This window comes from Ornithorhynchus anatinus, chromosome 10 (genome assembly GCF_004115215.2).
Source record: "Ornithorhynchus anatinus isolate Pmale09 chromosome 10, mOrnAna1.pri.v4, whole genome shotgun sequence".
Lineage (NCBI taxonomy): Eukaryota > Metazoa > Chordata > Mammalia > Monotremata > Ornithorhynchidae > Ornithorhynchus > Ornithorhynchus anatinus.
In genome coordinates this window covers 54,866,385-54,886,336 of record NC_041737.1, presented here as the reverse complement: position 1 = coordinate 54,886,336, position 19,952 = coordinate 54,866,385, and the positions used below count along the sequence as shown (strand labels likewise).

The 19,952-nt window shown below is 58.4% G+C and overlaps 1 protein-coding gene and 1 pseudogene across 1 annotated transcript; both read right to left on the bottom strand.

Moving 5' to 3' along the window:
- Positions 1–595: 595 nt before the first annotated feature.
- Positions 596–7,131, bottom strand: PRPH (peripherin). Its single transcript, XM_029072957.2, is given in 11 exon segments — positions 596–1,078; positions 1,186–1,265; positions 1,753–1,802; positions 2,840–2,892; positions 2,894–2,911; positions 2,913–3,062; positions 3,359–3,484; positions 3,977–4,141; positions 5,436–5,531; positions 5,733–5,793; positions 6,567–7,131. Coding segments are annotated over 11 exon segments (1,407 nt in total). The 5' UTR covers positions 7,106–7,131; the 3' UTR covers positions 596–1,009.
- Positions 7,132–11,900: 4,769 nt separating this feature from the next.
- On the bottom strand, positions 11,901–17,985 carry LOC100092229 (annotated as a pseudogene).
- Positions 17,986–19,952: the final 1,967 nt, after the last annotated feature.

Below are 19,952 nucleotides of genomic sequence, written 5' to 3'. Positions count from 1 at the left end.
AGAAACAATGTCCTTCCCTTCCTGACTGCTCAAGAGGCTGCTACTCCCAGAAGCCTTTGCAGATTGAGTTCTCCCGGCTGCAGTGGGTCAATTCTATTTATTGAGCGCTTACTGTGTGCAGAGCACTGTACCGAACTCCCTGGAGTCCCACCAAAAATGATGCCTATTTTTGCGAGGGCTGGGGTTCGGTTTTTGTTTCTGTTTTGGTCTCTATGCCTGTATCCCTTTGTGTCCCTGGGGTTTGCCCTCTGTCCGTCCCACCCGTTTTATAGAGACGGGGGGCTCGGGATCCTGCCGGAGGACCTCCCCTGCCTAGCCCAATAATAATAATAATAAAAGGTATCTGTTAAGTGCTTACTATGGGTCAAGGACTGTTCTAAGCACTGGGTAGATACATAATAATCAGGTTGGACACAGTCCCTGTCCCACATGGGGCTCACAGTCTTAATCCCCATTTTACAGATGAGGGAATCGAGGCTCAGAGAAGTGAAGTGACTCACCCAAGAAGATGCAGTAGACAAGTGGCAGAGTGGGGATTAGAACGGAGAACCTTCTGACTCCCAGGCCCAGGCTCTATCCACTTGGCTACGCTCCTTATTCCGGGCAATGCCTGACACACACGCTTTCTCACATGGGATGTAAGGGGAATCTTTCTCAGTCCTTTATTTGTGGTTAAAGCAGATCACAGACTAGGGTGGGGACGGGGTCCTTCAAGCCCCACCTTGGGGAGGGAGAGAGAGAAGGGGCATTGGGATCTTGGGGTGGGGGAGGACCTTCAGGGGACTTCAGGAAGTTCAGGGAAATCCTCAGGGCGAACAGCGGCAGGAGAGGAGGGCGGAGATCGTGCCCGCAGCACCATAATGGGGGAGGGCAGTGGGGAAGGGGCACCCCAGAGCCGGGCCTCTTTAAGGCAAGGGAGACTGGCCCTGGCTGGCTACAAAGACCAAAGGCTCCGTTCAGGTTTTCAAGGCGACCGTTGGAGGCGGCACTTCTTGGGAGGCCTGGGGCTTCAGTAGCTGTGAGCGGAAGCTTTGTCCAGTTCACTCCTCTGCTCCTTGTGGGACTCCGTCACCACCTGCTGGAGGGGGTGGGGAGGGGAAGGGGAGTTGCCTCAGCTCCAGCCCCCCACCCAGGACCCCCCGCCACCCGGGTCCGGGCACCCACTGCCCCGGGTCTCCTGCTCACCTCCCCATCCCGCGTCTCGATGGTTTTGATCAGGACCATCTTGCGGCTGTGAATGTCCGGAGAGGGCTCAGCCTCAGACACTGGAGGGGTGAGGGACAAAGAGATTGGTGGAGCTCCCTCTAGATTATCAGCCCCTTGTAATAATTGTGGTATTTGTTAAACACTTACTATGTGCCAAGCACTGTTCTAAGCGCTGGGGTAGATACAAGGTAATCAGGTTGGACACAGTCACTGTCCCACTTGGGGCTCAGAGTCTTCAACCCCATTTTACAGATGAGGGAACTGAGGCCCAGAGAAGTGAAGTGACTTGCCCAAAGTCACACAGCAGAGAAGTGGCAGAGCTGGGATTAGAACCCAGGACCTTTGACTCCCAAGCCTGTGCTCTTGCCACTAGGCCATGCTGCTTCCGGTAAGCTCTCGATAAATACCACTGATCGACTGATTGATTGAGCGGGGGATCGGAGACCTAGCGGTCAAGGAGAACCAGAATCCCCCATGCGGAAGGGAGACTGGGGAGGGGGTGGGAGGAACCAGGACAAAGGAGCCTTGGGTTGGTGGGGGACTCACCAGAAGTCTTCATGCTGAAGGAGGCGAAGGAGTGCACCGGCACGGAGATCCTAAGGAGGGGCAGGAGGGTAAAGTTGGGGAACTTCTTTGCCCCCTCTAAGCCCCCACCCCTCCTCTCTCACCCTCCTGCTCCATAGTAATAGTAATAATAGTGAATTTTGTTAAGTGGCTTACTAAGAACTAAGGAATAGATCATGCGATCAGACACAGTTCCTGTCGCTTAGGGCACACAGAGTCTAAGAAGGAGGGAGAACATTAATTGAATCTCCATTTTACAGATGAAAGACACTGAGGCACACAGAATAATAATAATAATGATAATGATGGTATTTATTAAGCAATTACTATGTGCGACGCACTGTTCTAAACACTAGGTAGATACAAGGTAATCAGGTTATCCCACGTGGGGCTCACAGTCTTAATCCCCATTTTACAGATGAGGTCACTGAGGCATAGAGATGTAAAGAGACTTGCCCAAAGTCACAGAGCTGACGAGTGGCGGGGCCGGGATTAGAACCCATGACCTCTGGCTCCCAAGCCTGTGGCCTTTCCATTAAGCTGCCAAGTGACTTGCCAAAGGTCACCCAGCAGACAGGTGGCGGAGCTGGAGTTAGAACCCCAGGTCTCCTGACTCCCCAGGCCCATCTTTCTCTACTCCCCTGACATTTATTTTAATGATTGTCCTCCCCTTGTAGACTGTAAGCTCCTCGTGTCACCACTCTGTTGTAGTGTACTCTCTCGAGTGCTTAGTGGCAGTGCTCTGCAACAAGGTAAGCGCTCAGTAAATACGATTGGATGAATGAATGAATAAATCTAATAATGATAATGGTATTTGTTAAGCGCTTACTATGTGCCAGGCACCGTACTAAGCTCTGAAGTAGATGACAGCAAATAGGGTTGGACACAGTCCCTGCCCCACGGGGGCTCCCAGTCCCCATCCCCATTTTACAGATGAAGTAACTAAGGCCAGAGAAGCAAAAGGACTCGCCCCAAGCTCACACAGCAGACAAGTGGCAGAGCTGGGGTAAGAACCCCATGCCTTCTGACTCCCAGGCCAGTGCTCTATCCAAATACGCCTGCTGCTCACCTGCTCTCCTCCCCTCCAGTAGCTTGCGGTAGGGTGGCGATTTCAATGTCCAGCCGCCATCTTGACGTTGAGGCAGCTCCTGGTATTCGCGCAGGTGCCGGGCCATCTCCTCTTTGAGCTGCCTCAGTTCGTCCTCCAACCGAGCCGCCCCCGCCTGGTAGCCCCCCGCCTCCACGGCAAACTGCTCCTCCAGCTCCCGCAGCTGCCGCAGCAGGGCCTCATTCTGCCGGGGCCGGGGGAGGGGGAGGAGGGTGGGGATGGCAATGGCGGGTCAGCCCGGGAGCCCCTGGCACCAGGGACCCCGGGGGACCCTGTGACATGCTTCTGACCGATTCCTGGGACCCTCATAGTCAGGGACGCCTCTCAGAGGCTCACGAGGCTCAAGGACTGGGAGATCCTGGGCTCTGGGGCCTCGGATATTGGCACAGTCCCACACAGCCCACCCCTGAGACCCTAACACCCAGACACACTCTCCCACACAGCCCATCCCCCGGCTTCCGGCCCCCAGACGACACTCACGGTCCCACGCAGCCCGTCCACCTCACAGGTCAGACTCTGGACCTGCCGCCGGGATTCGTTCATCTCCTGCTTGGCCTGGCGAAGAGCCTCGTGGTTCCGATTGGCCACATCCGACAGGTCAGCATACTAGCGGGGAGCAGGAGGAGGAAGAGGAGGAATGATGATGGGGTCATTGTATCAAGTCCTTCCCCCATGCCAGAGGCCTGGGCTCAGCGCGAGGGTAGGTAATAATATAATAATAATAGTGATAATTGGGGGGGGTTTTAAGCGCTTACTACATGCCAGGCACTGTAGTAAGCGCTGGGCTGGATACAAGCATATCAGGTTGGACACAGTCCCTGTACCAATCCCAGTCCCATTTTCAAACCCCATTTTTTTTTACAGATGAGGTAACTGAGGCCCAGAGAAGTGAAGTCATTTGCCCAAGGTCACACAGCGGACAAGAGGTGAAGCCGGGATTAGAACCCATGACCTTATGACTCCCGGGCCTGTGCCCTATCCCCCTCGCCATGGTCATTAGGTCTCACACAAGTACATAAATCCTGAGGGGCTGAGGGAGGGGTGAACGAAGGGTGACCCCCAAACCACCCTACACCCTCCGTCCCTGATCCAGCCTACCTTGGACTTGTACCAGTCCTCGGCCTCCTGCAGGTTCTTGACGGCAATGGTCTCGTACTGCGTGCGGATGTCCCTCAGGGCCGCCGTCAGCTCCGGCTTCACCGTGGCCTCCACCTCCACCTGCACCTGCTGGTTCTCCAGGCTCACCTGCAGGTCTCGCAGCTCCTGCCCCACAGCCCCGCGCCGTGTTAGTCGTGATAATGATTGTAGTATTTGTTAAGCGCTTACTTTGTGCCAAGCAAAGATCTTCGTTGCCATTCGGGATACCGACTGAATTTTTTTTTAATGGCATTTGCTAAGTGCTTACTATTTTCCCGGCCCTGTACAGAGCACAGTACCCCAGGTAATTGGATTGGATACAGTCCCTATCCTACATAGGGCTCACTGTCTTCAGTTTAGGGTTCACACATACACCAGCCCGGGGCCACAAGCTACCACTGGGTGCACTGGCCTAGGCATCTCCTGGTAGGTGGGAGGGCGGCAGGGAGGGGGACCATTAAGTCTGTCTCCATCCCCCTCTAGACCATCAGCTCGCTGTGGGCGGGGACAGTAACAGTGTTTACTGTTATATTGTACTCTCCCAAGTGCTTGGTTCAGTCTCAATAAATATGATTGAATGAACGAATCAATGCTTTTAACACTAAGTGCTCACTCTCCACCTCTTCAAAACCTTTTTGAAGGCCCATGTCCTCCAAGAGGCCTTCCCTGACTGAGCCCTCCTTTCCACTTCTCCCACTCCCTTCTGCGTCACCCTGACTTGTTCCCTTTATTCATCCCCCCCGCCCAGCCGCACAACACTTACGTCCATTTCTGCCGTTTATTTATTTCTATCAATGTCTCCCCCTCTAGACCGTTAGCTCGTTGTGGGCAGGGAAATGTGTCCGTTTACTGTTCTACTGTACTCTCCCGGGCGCTTAGTACAGTGCTCTGCAGACAGTAAGCACTCGGTAAATAAGATCTACAGGTAGTAATAATAATAATGTTGGTATTTGTTAAACGCTTACTACGTGCAGAGCACTTTTCTAAGCGCGGGGATAGATACAGGTTGTCCCACATGAGGCTCACAGACTTAATCCCTATTTTTTACAGCTGAGGTAACTGAGGCACAGAGAAGTGACTTGCCCGCAGGCACACAGCTGACAAATGGCTCGATAAATACGATTGAGTGAATGAATGAAGGGAAGACTGAATGGCAGATTGATTGACTGGTTGACTGAATGAATAAATACGATTGAGTGACTGGGTGGAGGGAGCGCGCTATTCTACAAGTGACCACCAGGTGGCGCCTGGGCGTGCGCCCGCCCGCCTGCACGGCCCGCGGAGCTGGGGGGGCCTGAGCCCCGCATCCTCCCGCATCCTCCCGCATCCCCCTCCGGAGTCTGGGCTCCCCGGGACCTGTGCCCCTCCGACTCCACACCCCCCTCCCTCCCTCCGGGCAGTCCCCGCCCTCAGCTCCCACCTCCTCATGAAGTTTCTTGAGGAACTCGATCTCGTCCAACAGAGATTCGATCTTGCGCTCCAGTTCCAAGCGGGACAGCGTCGCATCGTCCACATCCTGGGGGACGGGACAGGGGCGGCGGAGGTGGGAGAGGGGCGGCTCCAGGACGGCTCCGCTCCTGCCCCCTCCCCCCCCCCCACCCTCAGATGCTTCCTCCCGGGGTCCCAGTTACCCGGATTTGGGGGAGGGGGCGGGGTTTGCCTGCAGGAGGGGGGCCGGGAGCGTCTGTCCGGGTCTTCCCCATCCCTCTCCCCTCACCTTGCGGAACAGCACCAGGTTACTCTCGGCATCTTCGCGTTTGTGGACCTCCTCCTCCATCCTACGGGGAATAGCGAGAGGGGGCGGCTGGGCACTCCCCAGGCCCCCAGGACCGGCCCCTTTTCCGGGGTCTGTGGGTGTCCTGGCTTCAAGCCCCCGCCCATAAACACACGCTTCCAGTCGGCCGAAGGCCCCCTACCCAGGAAATAGGATTCTGGTCTCTGAACCGAAGAAAAGACCGGGCCAGAGAAGGACAAGGGTTTACCCGAGGACACACAGTGAAGCCACAGGGCCTGGCACCTCTGTTTCCCTGATTAGCGAGGGCATCTTCTCCCTCGCTGCCGACCCTCCCGGGGGCCGCACCCTGCCACCCCTCCGGGAACATCTGCAGAGCATCACCGTCGCCGCCACCTCCCAGACAGACACAGCCCAGGGGCCCCGCCCCGCCCCACCCGCTCACCTCCACTCTCCCGCAGGCCCTGCGGCCCCTCCTCTTCCCGGCTCCCAAGCCCCGTTCGCAACGAAGGCCCGGTCCCCGCCCGCCCCCCCAGCTCCGACCCCTCTAGACCCACCTGGCACTTCAGCTTCTTCACCACCTTCTGGCCCCACCCCACGCCCAGCTCCGGCCCCCCCAACCCAACCCACGCCCAACTCCAGCCCTCTTGACCCAACCTCACGCACCGACTCCATCCCGCCTGCTCCCCCTCCCTGACCCCCATCCCGCGTACAACTTCGGGCCTCCTGACCCTCCCCCTGCACCCAGCTCCAGCCCTACCGACCCCACCCACCCCCCGCCCCCCCAGCTCCCCCCCGACCCTCCGCGACCCCGCTGACCTCTGCTTGAGGGCGGGCCAGTCCTCGGCCAGGCCGTCCCCTCCAGCTGCACGCGGGTCCGCCGCTCTGCGGCCCAGGGCCTCGAGCTGGCGCCTGAGGTCCCGCAGCTCCTGCTGGCAGAGCTGGTCGGCTCGGGCGGGCTCCTGGCCCCGCGCCTGGCTCAGCTCCCCGCGCAGGGCGGCGTTCTGCTGCTCCAGGAAGCGCACCTTCTCGATGAAGCTGGCGAACCGGTCGTTGAGCTCCTGCAGCTCCTGCTTCTCGTTGCTGCGCGTGGCCAGGAACTCCTGGTTGAGGGCCTCGGCCAGCGAGAAGTCCAGGCGCTCCGAGGGCAGGCGCAGCGAGGCGAACCCGGCCCGCGGGCCCCGGAGGCCGCCCGGACGGCCCGACGAGCCCGGGGACGGGGAGCTCAGCAGGCGGCTCGAGTAGCGGGAGCCCGACGAGTAGGAGAAGGAGCCCGGGGACAGGGAGGGCGGCGCCCCGAAGGTGCGGCGGTACGAGGTGGACGTGGAGCTGGCCCGCAGGCTCGAGGCGTGACTCATGCTGGCCGGGGTGGAGGGGGGCCTCGGGGGTCCGCGGGACTGGCCGGGGGGCGCTCGGGGGTCTGCGCGGCTGGCCGGGGGGCTCGGGGAGAAGAGGCAGCCGGCTCTGGAGGCTGCTTTATAGCCCTGTCGGTCCCTCTCGGGGATGGGGGGGTGGGGAGGGGGAGGGCAGGCGGCTCCTCCCACCTGCTGGACGGCGCGGCCGGAGCCGAGCCAGCGGGGGGGGGGGGGGGGGCCCCCCCCCCCCCCACCCCATCCAAAGGCCGGATGACACGGACCGCCGCCCCTCCCCGCCCGCCCCTACTGTCCACGGATTCCCGGGTGTCAGCAGGAGGGTCGGGGAGCCCAATGGGAAGGGGGGGATGCCTAGGCCCTTCCTCTCATCGTTCCTGGGTTCTTAACCGTCCCCTCGACCCCCCCTAAGGTCAGAGAGGAGGGGGCTGGAGTGGTGATGGGGGGTGAGTAGGGGAGGGAGGAGCCCCTGGCGCCGGCGCTGCCGCTAATGGACATCCCCTCCCCCGGGGGGCTCCTGGGCCGGCTCCGGCCTGCGCGCTCCGGTTTGAAGGCAGACAGGCCCCAGCCCCCATCTGGCTTCGGCCCTCTTGCCCCCCCCCCCGACCCCCCCAGCTGCAGAAGAAGAGACCCCGGGACGTTGGGGAGACCCCGAAGCCCCGTAGCCCCCCCAGGTCGGGTGACCTCTCTGAATTTGTTTCCTGAGCGTCTCCCCTCCTCCCACCTGCCGGTCAGCCACGAGCTTTCCCGGAACCGGAGCGGGCCCCGGGGGCCATGGGGAGCGGGGGGGGGGGGGGGGAGAGGGATTAGCCTCCTGGTAACAGGGGAAGGTCATGAGGAGGCTGGAGCCGAATGAGGTTTTGAGAGGCCACCATTGATTCTCCACCCGGAGACTGGGGCGGGGGCAGAGACAAAGATGGAAAGAGACAGAGAAAGGACCACTGACCGGGGATGGAGAACTTGCAGAAACAATCAGAAGCGCAGGGACCGCTGCAGAGATGAAAAGAGAGACGAAGAGACAGACGCAGAGACAGGGCGAGGGAGAGAACCAGCAGCCAGGCAGACCAGCGGAGGAAAGGGACGGGGAGAGCCAGTCAACCGGGAAGGAGGGGAGGGAGACGGGACCAGAGCCACAGAGGCGGGTGGCCTGGCTGGGGCCCGGGCCTCGGGAGTTAATGGAGGGTCCGCTTGAGGGTCCCCGGCGGTCCGGGGAGGGGGGTCACGATGGAGGGAGGGTGCGGGCGGGCCTGGGTCGGGCTGGGACCTTTCTGGGCTCTGCAGGCCTCCCGCACGACACCCCCCCCCCCTCCGCCCGGCCCCCGCCCGGCCGCCGCAGCAGAGAGATGGCCCGCTTTGCCTCCTCAGCGCTTTGTGTTTTCTGCGAGGCGGCCAACGCCCTACTCTGCTCTGCTCCCGCCGGGGCCATTAGTCTTCCTGGCGAGCCTGCCAGCCCCCGGACCAACCCCCGGACCCGCTGGGTGGGTGGGGGGATGCGGGAATGGGGCCGGGGCGCCTGGGGGGAGGAGGGCACAGTCCATCCGCAGCCTCGCTGGGATGGGAAAGGGAGAAAGGGAGGGAGAGGGGTCGAGTGTCAGCCGGAATAGCCGCAGAACCGCGGTGGGGAGGGGGTCCTGCAGCTCCTGGCTCTGGGCCCTTCAGACCCGCCACGCCTGGACCACCCGCCGCAGCAAGAAGTTGAGGGCAGGCCCCTTCCCACCCCAATCCCCCTCTCCCGGAGCCCCGGGAGCAACTCGGGGTCGCTGCTGCCACGGACAGAATCAAGGGGCGCCCCCACCCTCCGACCATCCCGCCCCCAGCTCCTACCAGACACTGGGGTGGGGATGGGGGCCAGGGCGGGACCACTTGGGGAAGAAGAGGGAGGAGGCAAGGCCGGAGTAGCTCAGGCCTGGGGATGGGGAGGGGTGGCGGGATAGGGGCCAGAGCCCCGGGATCTTGACTCGCAGCCCGGAGAGTTTCGATTCCCTTAGTCTTGACCCTTCCCCGCTGTAGCAGGTGAAGCCCCCCACCCCACCTCGTAGGCCGTCGGGGAGCGGAGGGGCGGTGACGCTGGGGACAGAGGGGCGGCGAGGCCGTGGCCAGAAAGCAGGTTGGGGGTCTCAGACCCGAAGAGACTGGTTCCGGCCGCGCTTCGTCCTTCGAGCCTCGGGGGAAGGGTCGGGGCAAGAGTCGGGGGAAGGGGGTCCCCGCAGGCCCGCCCCACTCTCCGAGGCTCACAAGGGAGAGCAGAGGGATGGAGCGAGCGACAACGGGGTGGTGCTGCCCCCCTCGGGACGGAGAGAGAACGGCAGCCCCGCCGCATCCTCCCACCCCCGTTTACTCCACTTCTGCCCCCTGCCCGCCCCCCACCCCCTGCTTCCTGCAGGAGGCCCAGTCCAGGACGATTGCCTGGGAGCCCGTTCTGACAGAAACACAGGGATCCGCTGCAGGAAGGCCTGGCCCCACAAAGGGGGTCGGGCCCAACCCTCCCTGCCAGACTCCTGGACAGTTAAGTCACTTCAAGCCCCCCATGATTGAGCTTTACTGTAGTTGAAGCAACCCAGGTGCAGGGGCGGGGAGACTTGTACCAGGTACTGTACTACGTGTTGCAAACAAGTGGCAGAGTCATTACTAGAACGCGGGTCCTTCGGGTCCGTACCCTATCCACAAGACCACAGTGCTTCTCAACTGGTTCGGAGTCCAGAGGCTGAGGTGAAGCCTCGGCTAAACCGACCCAAGGGATTGTGGAAGTGAAAGGGTGCAGGCAGGAGCCGCAGTGAGAATCGGGCCAGCGGTCCAGTCCGGCTTCCACCCTAGAGGTCCGGGTGACTGAAAGAAGCCCCATAGCGGGACAAAAGAAGGAGGGGCAGGAGAGAAATCAAAGCAAGGCCCAGCCTCACAGACCTGTCTCCCCCACCTCGGGCAGACAGAAAAACCCCTGGGCCCCCTCCCATTCCCTGACCTGCTGCCAGCCCCTTTTTGGACTCCTGGAGGGAGTAGAGTGACTGGCCCAAACTTGGGGAAACAAGGGATTTTGAATCACAGTAGCAGCAGCTGCTGACAAGATGAACAAGCGGAACCATTACAGTGTCTGGGGCGAGAGAGGGAGGGAATGAAGGCGGGGGGGGGGGGGGGGGGGGGGGGGGGGGGGGAAGCTCCCACTGGCTCTGGCAGCTGGTCAATAGCCCAGTGACCTTGCTGCTCCCAGCCCTAGAGCCTGCCCAGGCCGTCTGCCTACTGAGGTCAGCCCAGGCCCCCAGGGTGGCGGGACTCTGGGCTGGAATGTCGCTGCCTTTGTCTGCTCAGCTTTGAGAACTCTTTTGTTTCCCCAAAACCCAGGCTGGAAACTAGAGCCTAGCTCCTGGGTCTCAACTACCCTTCCAGGAGGCCCTGCCTACAGCCCAGCCTTATAGGGTCCCCAGTTCAGAAAGAGTACCTACACGCTGAAGAATCATATTGTCCCAGTGGGGGTGTCCCACTTCTGATCCACCTACCAGGGGTCTGCTGGGCAGCTCCTGACTCACATGGCCTCCTCCCAAAGCAACTTGGCTGCTGCCCGACCCACTGGGAGGGGCTATACGAGAAGTTTCCTGTTGACATGGTCTACCTGCTCACTGAACCCCAGATCCCACCTGAGCAGCTGAGCCCCATTCCCCCCCACCCCGCCCCCCCTCAAGGGGAGCAAGTAGTCCAGGCTTCTCAGCAGAGCCAAAAGGGCTTCCTTGAGAAGTTTGAGGACGAGGCAGAGATGGGTATGCACCTTCACAGCTGGGGGCCAGTGCCTTTAGGTATGATAAATTGCCTTGTAGCCAACCCGGGAAGCCAGCAGCCCCCACCCTCAGGTCCCTTCCAGATCTGGCTGCCCCTCCCCCCCCCACACACACACCTGAGCCCCTTTCTTCTGGTTACACTCTCCTGCAGCCTGTTTGGCTCAGCGGGCTCCAAAGGGCCAAAGCCTGCCCCGACTGCGACCCCACCGTGTTAGCCACCTGCCCCGAGCACGCCCGGCTCACGGATTGCATTTCACTCCAGTGGGGAGGGCGGCCAACAGATCAGTCTCCTGGCAGACGCCAGCATGCCGGCCTTCACGGGAATGACATTCCCGATGCTGCTGTCCTCTGAAAGGTGGCACAGAGCCACAGATGCAGCTGCACAAAGGGTCAAGTCAGCCCTGACCTCTTCCTCCCAGCTCCGGGGAGCAGATCACAGCCTCACATGGGTGGACTCCTCAGCTCAGAGCCTCCTCAGGCTAGGCTTTACCACTGTAGGGGGAAGAGAGTCCCTAGGCAAGCCCACTCTCACAAGGGTGACCAAAGGAGAAGAGTGGAGGTAAAGGTTAAAGCCATCCAGCTGGCAGGGAGAACAGAAACCCTAGCACCTGGCATTTCCTCCCTGCTCCAATCACCCCCACCATCCTCAGAAGGGGACAGGGAGGGAGCCTTTGGAACCCAGCCACGGCCTGAATACTTGTGGGGAGACCCCGCCTTCCCCTCACAGCTCCAGTCCCAGCCGGCTGACATCCCGTGCAGTCTGGGTCAGCATTCCGGGCCCCTGGTGGTTCTGGAGTCGTTACTGGGGTGGTTTCCCGGATGACTGTCTCCTTCTCAGCACAGGAATCTAGCTTGGCCAAGCGGCTAGGGCCTGGGCAGTGAGCCAGGGGGTTGAGGGAAGGGGGTGTAGACACTACAATAAGACCACCTCATCACTGGTTTTGGCTTAGCTAAGCGTTCCCCTCCCTCCTGGCGGGAGCTGGCCACGACACGCCATTTGCAGGCCACACACCCAAGATGGAAACAGTCACGCTTTTATTGACAGTTACTGGTCAGAGAACAACTTCACAGGTGGAAAGAAGACAGACACACAAGAGCGGAGTGTGAAAGAGAAAGAGGACAGGGTACACTCAATATTCTTCGCCTTCGTCCTCCCCCTCAGCACTATCTGCTCCGACTTCCTCGTAATCCTTCTCTAGGGCCGCCATGTCCTCCCGTGCCTCCGAGAACTCTCCTTCCTCCATCCCCTCGCCCACGTACCAGTGGACAAAGGCACGCTTGGCGTACATCAGGTCAAACTTGTGGTCCAGGCGAGCCCAGGCCTCGGCGACGGCAGTCGTGTTGCTCAGCATGCACACGGCCCGCTGGACCTTGGCCAGGTCGCCCCCGGGGACCACGGTCGGGGGCTGGTAGTTGATGCCCACCTTGAAGCCAGTCGGGCACCAGTCCACAAACTGGATGCTCCGCTTGGTCTTGATGGTGGCAATGGCGGCATTGACATCTTTGGGTACCACATCGCCACGGTACAACAGGCAACAGGCCATGTACTTACCGTGGCGAGGGTCACACTTGACCATCTGGTTGGCTGGCTCGAAGCACGCGTTGGTGATCTCGGCTACGGTCAGTTGCTCGTGGTAAGCCTTCTCGGCAGAGATGACCGGGGCGTAGGTGGCTAGGGGGAAGTGGATGCGGGGGTAGGGGACCAGGTTGGTCTGGAATTCGGTCCAGATCTACTTCAGGGCCCCGTCGAACCGGAGGGAGGCGGTGATGGAGGAACACGATCTGGCTGATGAGGCGGTTCAGGTGGTGTAGGTGGGGCGTTCTATGTCCAGTGTTGCCGGCGGCAGATGTCGTAGATGGCCTCGTTGTCCACCATGAAGGCGCAGTCGGAGTGCTCCAGGGTGGTGTGGGTGGTCAGGATGGAGTTGTAGGGCTCCACCACGGCCGTGGACACCTGAGGGGCCGGGTAGATGGAGAACTCCAGCTTGGACTTCTTGCCATAATCGACGGAGAGGCGCTCCATCAGCAGAGAGGTGAAACCAGAGCCGGTGCCACCTCCAAAGCTGTGGAAGACCAAGAAGCCCTGGAGGCCTGTGCACTGGGTCTGCCTGTGAGAGAGAAGGAAAAAAAAGAAAAAAGCTCAGCCCACATGCCCCTCCTACCTTCTTGTCCTATTTTACTAGCCAACTGCCTTGTATTCTACGTCTGGTCCAGACCCAATTGATGGGCTAAACTCCCCTGCCCAGAGCTGGGCTCTGGCCACCCTAGACCCATCCACTCCTCTCCTCCCTTGGGTTTATGAGGTCTCCCCAGAACTGATGAGAGAAGGGGTACTCCAAACTCACTGCCGGTCTGTAGACTATACGCTCCTGGTGGGCAGGGAGTGTCTTCTTACCTCTGAGGCCTAGTACAGTGTGCTCTGCACCCAATAGATGCTCAACCTAAGATAACTACCCTTCCCCAGTCTTCCCCAAACACACCTTCACGTGACAGAACCAGAATGGTCTAGGCTGCCCAGTGACAGAATCGAGACAACCTGGAGGGCAGCTCACAGACCCCACCTCATTCTAAACCCCAGACCCTCTCCAGAAGAAACAGGACTCGGGCAGACGCACGATGGCTTCCCAGGGGTGACATTCAAGTGGAAACTCTTACTCCTCCCTTGCAGTGGAGGGGAACTACTGTCAGCTCAGGACCTCCAGTAGAGAGAGGAGAGCTCCAACCCCGAGGCTGGGGGACGAGGTCGAGCAGTCCTGTAAAGCTTGGCTTCAGCCACCCCACACTTGAATACAGTAAGTTAATCATTTGTTACATGTCAACTAGCCTAGAGGGCAATGGTCACCCTATCACCAAAATCAGGACTACAGAAAACCCAACTAGTGCCCAGTGCCCCAGACCTCAACATTTCCCTGTCCCCACACCAGACTGGGGGCAAGTATGGGAGTGGGGTGTGGGGGAAGAAAGGATGTACATCTACACATGTAGGCCAGGCTGCTCTTCACTAGTCCTTCCACCAAGAGCCGAGCCTAGATCATACAGAAACTGCCAGGGTTTCAGCACATGAGCCCACTGGCCTGCAGCCTCGCCCCCACAATTACCCTCCAAAAGAAGGCAATTGGTGTGGGTCTGAACCAGGAAGAGGAAGCTCAGTCTCCCCAGGAGATCCGGGGCTGAGGAAGCGGTTGAAAGCACGTCAACCTCACCAAGCAACTGGCTACAAGGTGGACTCTGGATGAGCCAAACCTGGCTGTTTCCAACTGGCCCTAGGAATGACCCAGACCTCAGGTTAAGCATTCCTCCTCTTCCCCCCACCCCACCCAGCAGGACAGACAGAGGGCGGCCCAGTTCCATCTGCCGGGGGCAATAAGAAAGACATCCTGGTTGCTGTGGCCACACAGTGGCTTTCAGGGAGCAATTTTTGTGGAACCGTTCAACAGTGCAGGGTCTGTGACTTGGGTCCCGCGAGAGCTTAAGCCTCTAGATGTAGAGCCCTCCCACAACTTTCTGAACAACTCACCAGCTTCCGGATCCTGTCCAGCACCAGGTCGATGATCTCTTGCCAATGGTGTAGTGCCACGGGCATAGTTGTTGGCGGCATCTTCCTTGCCGGGTGATCAGTTGCTCGGGATGGAAGAGCTGGCGGTATGTCCCAGTGCGCACTTCATCTGTGGAGAGACACCGATCGAGACGTGGTCAGGGTGGTGGGGAGGAGGAGAGAAGCCTACGCCCGGCTCGAGGGTCAGGACAGGCAAACTGACTCACCGATGACGGTCGGTTCCAGATCGACAAAACGACCGGCCCTGGGGACGTGCTTGCCCGCGCCCGTCTCTACTGGAAGAAGGTGTTGAAGGAGTCGTCCCCTCCTCCGATGGTCTTGTCACTGGGCTCTGGCCATCGGGCTGGATACCGTGTTCCAGGCAGTACAGCTCCAGCAGGCATTGCCGATCTGAACCCCGGCTTGGCCGACCATGGATGGAGATGCACTCACGCTGTGGGAAGGAAGTGGCACAGTGGTTGGGGAACCGTATGAGAAATGTGGAGAGGACAGGCCGAGATTTCGGGGGAAAGAAGAATTAGAGAAAAAAAACAGAACAAAACAGTGTGCTCTAGAGGAAAGAACCCAGGCCTTCAAGCCAGAAGCCCCCAAGTTCTAATCCCGGTTCCACTCTACTTGTGGCAACTTTGGGAACCCTTCTGTGGGCCTCAGTTCCCCTCATTTGTAATGTGGGGATACAGTACTTACTCTCCCCACTACTTAGATCATGAGCCCCAAGAGGGGACCCGATGATCTACCCCAGGGCTTAGTATAGTGCCTGCACACAGTAAGCACTTAAATACCCCAAAGATTATTGATATCTATCGAGTCATCCTGGGTAGCTCCTGCCAGGACACACCTGGCCACATGTCGCTTTCACCAGAGGCATGATTCTCGCCGGGGGAGTTCTGGGAACGCCATGCTTGTTGCCGGGCACCGAGGGAGAGCCAACTCTCGGCCAGGGAGCCATGTTAGGGGACTCCGTGCTGGGCCCTGCCATTTTAGAACTACCCCCACGTCGGAGGAAATGAGCCGCCGGACGCTCTCTCGCAACCCTCGATTCCCCTTTTCAGCTCTGGACTCAAACTTGGAGCGATTGTGTAACTCTGGGGCTCATTCTGGTCCCGCTTTAATCCTATTCTTCAGGACACCAGCGCCCGCCCGCCCTCCCTCTCTCCCCTTTCCCCGCCCCCAAAAACCAGCTTAAACCAGCAAGCTGCGGCCATCTGACTCACTGAGAAAGTGCCAGATAAGCAACAGTTTGCTGTTGTTTAAAGGCTGTGGTCAGAGGCAACTTTAGCCCTGCAGCTTTAAGGATGGCAAGATTTAAATCTTTCCTATTGGAACGCAGTTAATAGAGGCAGGAGCATTTAAAAAAAGAAAATTCCAACCAACGGGTAATGGCTTGGCTGTCCCCCAGGAAAGGGTAAACATCTCCAGCACTGGTGTAACAGGCCCATGGATTTTGAATGTTGGAAATGATGAAAAATGTTGCTTTTTACAGATTTGTAGAGCGGTGGGATTTTGAAGAGGACCAAACCCAACTGGGCACAGACATATACTGAGTCTGAGCAGAAACAGGGCAGGCTATTAAACTTTATGAACTTGTTTCTCCCCATTCCCTCCCCTCTACTTTTCTTCTCTGCTCCCAAAAGGCAGACTTGAGGAGCACAATGGCCTAGAGGCCAGAGCACAGATCTAGGAGTTCAGAGAACCTGGATTCAAATCCTGGTTCTGCTGCTTGCCAGCTCTGTGACTTTGCGCAAGTCACTTCATTGAGCCTTAGTTTCCTCATTTGTAAAATGGATTAGATACCTATTTGCCCTCTTCCTTAGACTCTGCACCCTACGTGGATCAGGGATTGCACCTGATCCTCTCATACTGCAGCAGCCCAGCACTTTGTACAGTGCTTGGCACACAGGGAGCGCTTAAATACGCATTTGTTCTTCTACTCTTAAAAAAAAGCAAACCCTCTACAATTCAGATTAGCAGGGTTTTAAACTACAAACTTCTAACTAGACTGCTCAAGCCCAGCTACAAATCTACCTGGAAATATTTTGACTTTGCCTCAAGTCTCTTTCCTAGCCAGCAAATCCAACACCCCACAAGACAGCAGTTTATGGCCTCAACTGTCCTCTGGACATAATACCCTGTGCCCACTTGCCTTAGGCTGTGGGCGGATGCCAAGATTCTTTGAATCTAATGAGCTGCTGACTGTTTACTCTTGCACCCATGCTTACCTGGCATGGTCATGGGACATGGGCTTTAACAGAAGCCTTTCAAAGTATGACCTGAGCTCGATCAGATCCCATCATGACAAGCCTGGCTCATTCTGTCTGGGATCTTTTTTTTCGTCACTCAACAATTATGGCTCATCACAAGTTAGAAAGTTTTTAAGTGTTTTCCCTGCATGCCTTTGCCATTGAAAGCAACCCCACATCAGAAAGCCTGAATGTGGATTTCTCTTCCGCCTGCCTGGCTCTGGGCTTTAGTCTGGAATTGGTTTGCTACTCTTCCTCAAAACGCTTAAATTGTTCCACTTCCTTCCTTCTTGCACGAGAAGCAGAGAGGCCTAGTAGAAAGAGCACGGGCCTGGGAATCAGAGAACCTGGATTCTAATCCCAGCTGTGTCCAACCTGATTATCTAGTCTCTGCCCCAACACTTAAAGCAGTACCTGGCACATAGTAAGTGCTTAACCAATACCATAAAAAAGGCCAACTCTAAAAGTTTTGCCTTTCTATTCCGAAACGCGCACACACAAATCGAGACGTCTGATTGTGAGGAAGGCGCTCCTTCATTTTAACATTTAAAAAGGGGGGGAAGAAAAGGCACAGGCACACACCCTTAATTAGCCCCTTCCCAAGTCCCGCCCCACCGTGTTTCAGGTAAACCGAAGGGGCTAGAAACACGTAGTCTCCGGCTTCTCACGTGTCTTAAACTTCTGCCGCCCGAACGGGCTCCTTTATGGCCTGGCCACACTCTCCAAGTTTTAGGTAACAATGTTTCCATCGAGTTTAGAGGTTAGAAGCGTGTGTCCGCAGACTCTTACCGCCCTGGCCTCCCCCAGCTGGTCTGGGAGGGGGTTTTCCCTCCGCGGGGCAGGGGGGGGGGGTGGAGGGAGGTTCCCCCGCCCCAAAGTGAGTCAGCAGCGAGTCCGTGGACCCAGGCAGGGGGAGCTGGGGTGGCGGCCGCGCGCGCTGAGCTCGCCTGGCTCGTGGGGGGCCCCAACCACGCTGCCCACCGCCCCCCCCGGACCCCAGGAGGACGGGGGTCCGCACAGAGTGCCCACATCCCGGCCCACCACGGACTCCCGGGGACGGGGCGGGCGTTTCCACGCGGCGCGTCTCCCTCACACACGCGCCCCTCCACGTCGCCTGCCCCCCGGCTCGCCCCCCGCCCCCTGGCAGGGGGAGGACGGGGCCACCTACTCACCATGATGAGGACGAGAAAGATGCAGGGATCCCGGGGGCGGGGAGGGAGAGTGGAGAAGACGGCTACAAAAGTCTCTCACCGGCCGACCGTTAGGGAGTCTCGGGGAGAGGTTAGTGAGGCGGGCCCCCGGCGGGCGGGGCCTTTTAAAGGCCTCGGGGACCACGTGGGCGCGGGGCGGCGGAGCCGGGCCCCTCCCGGGGTCCCGCCCCCTCTGCCCGCGGGGAACGCCAGCCGACCCGATTGGTGGAATCCGAAGTTCAAACCAAGCCCGGTGCGGGCAGGACCGTGAGGTGAGGGAGGGGAGAAGAAGAAGAAGAGGAGGAAGAGGAGGAGGATGGCGGCCACCACCTTCCTCTCTCCTCCGGTCCGGCCCCGGTTTCCTCTTCCCCGGGCGGCCCGCGCCTATGACTCACAACACAGCATTCCGCTCTCGCTCCCTACATGGCCATGTCCGTGAGCGGGCCGCCCCGCCCCGGCTACGTACCTCGGGACAATCCGGCCGGCCCCGGCCACTGCCACAGGCTGCTTGCTGCTGCTTCTTTGTTGGGGTTGGGCCCTCGCGCCGAGCCAGGCACTGCCCTACGCGCTGGGGTGGATACCAGATTAGCAGGTTGGATGCGGTCCCTGTCCCACAAGGGGCCCTCGGACTGAAGGCCCACTTTCCGGATGAGGGAACTGAGGCAGAGGGGAGCTACGTGACTCGGCCGGTGTCACACAGCAGGCACGTGGAGGGGCAGGGAATGGAACCCAGGTCCTTCTGGCTCCAGGCCCGTGCGTGGGGCCTGGAGGGCAGGCTGGCCCTCCTGGGTACCGGGCTGAAAAACGCCCTCTTTTTTATGGTATTTGTTAAGCTCTTAATATGTGCGCTGGGGTAATAATAATTAATAATTGTGGTATTTGTCAAGCACTTACAGTGTGCCATGGGGTGGATACGAGCAAATCAGGTTGGACCCAATCCCTGTCCCATGGGAGGCTCACGGTCTCAATCCCCATTTTATTGATGAGGTAACTGAGGCCGAGAGAAGTGAAGTGACTTGCCCAAGGTCACAGTAGACAAGAGGTGGAGCTGGGATTAGAATCCATGATCTTCTGACTCCCGGGCCTGTGCTCTATCCACTATGCCATATAGATATAAGGTCATCAGGTTGGACACAGTTCCTGTCCTACTCAGTCTTAATCTCCGTTTTACAGCTGAAGTAATAGTGGCAAGGGGAAGTGAAGTGACTTGCCCAAAGTCATAGAGTAGGCAAATGGTGGACTCAGGATTAGAAGCCAGGTCCTTCTGACATCCAAACCCGTGCTCTATCCATTAAGCCACGCCGCTTCTCCCTCCACCTGCCTGCTTCCTTCGGGTTTTGCCTTCCCCTTCCTGACCTGCCATCTTCCCCTTGGGGCCCACATAAATTTAGCCATTTCATTCCTGTGGGTGCAAGAGTTTTCCTGCAGCTCTCGTCAATCCCAACAGCCTGTCTCTTTGGATAGAGCATGGGCCTGGAAGTCCAAAGGTCATGGGTTCTGCTGAGTGACCTTGGACAAGTTACTTCACTTCTTTGGGCTTCAGTTATCTCATCTGCAAAATGGGGATTAAGAGTGTGAGCCCCAGGTGGGACAGGAATTGTGTCCAACCTGATTAATTTGTATCTATCCCAGCGCTTAGAACAGTGCTTGGTACATAGTAAGTGCTTAACAAGTACCATAGTTATTATCTACTTGGACTTTGTTAGTTAATAATTATGATACTTGTTAAGAGCTTACTATGTGCCAAGTCCTGTACTAAGATTATCTTGTTGGACACAGTTCATGTCCACATGAGGCTCATAATCTAAATTGGAGGGAATAGGATTTAGACCCCAATTTACAGGTGAGGAAACAGGCACAGAAAAGTTAGCATGGCTTAGTGTAAAGAGCCCAGGTCGGGGAGTCAGAGAACCTGGGTTTTAATCTCTGCTCTACCACTTGTCTTTTGTGTGAGCCTTGGGCAAATCACCTAACTTCTCTGTGCCTCAATTCCCTCATCAGTAAAATGAGAGTTAGGATTGTGAACCTCATTTGGGACAACAGGGATTGTGTCCAGCCTGATTAGCTTGTATCTACCCCTGT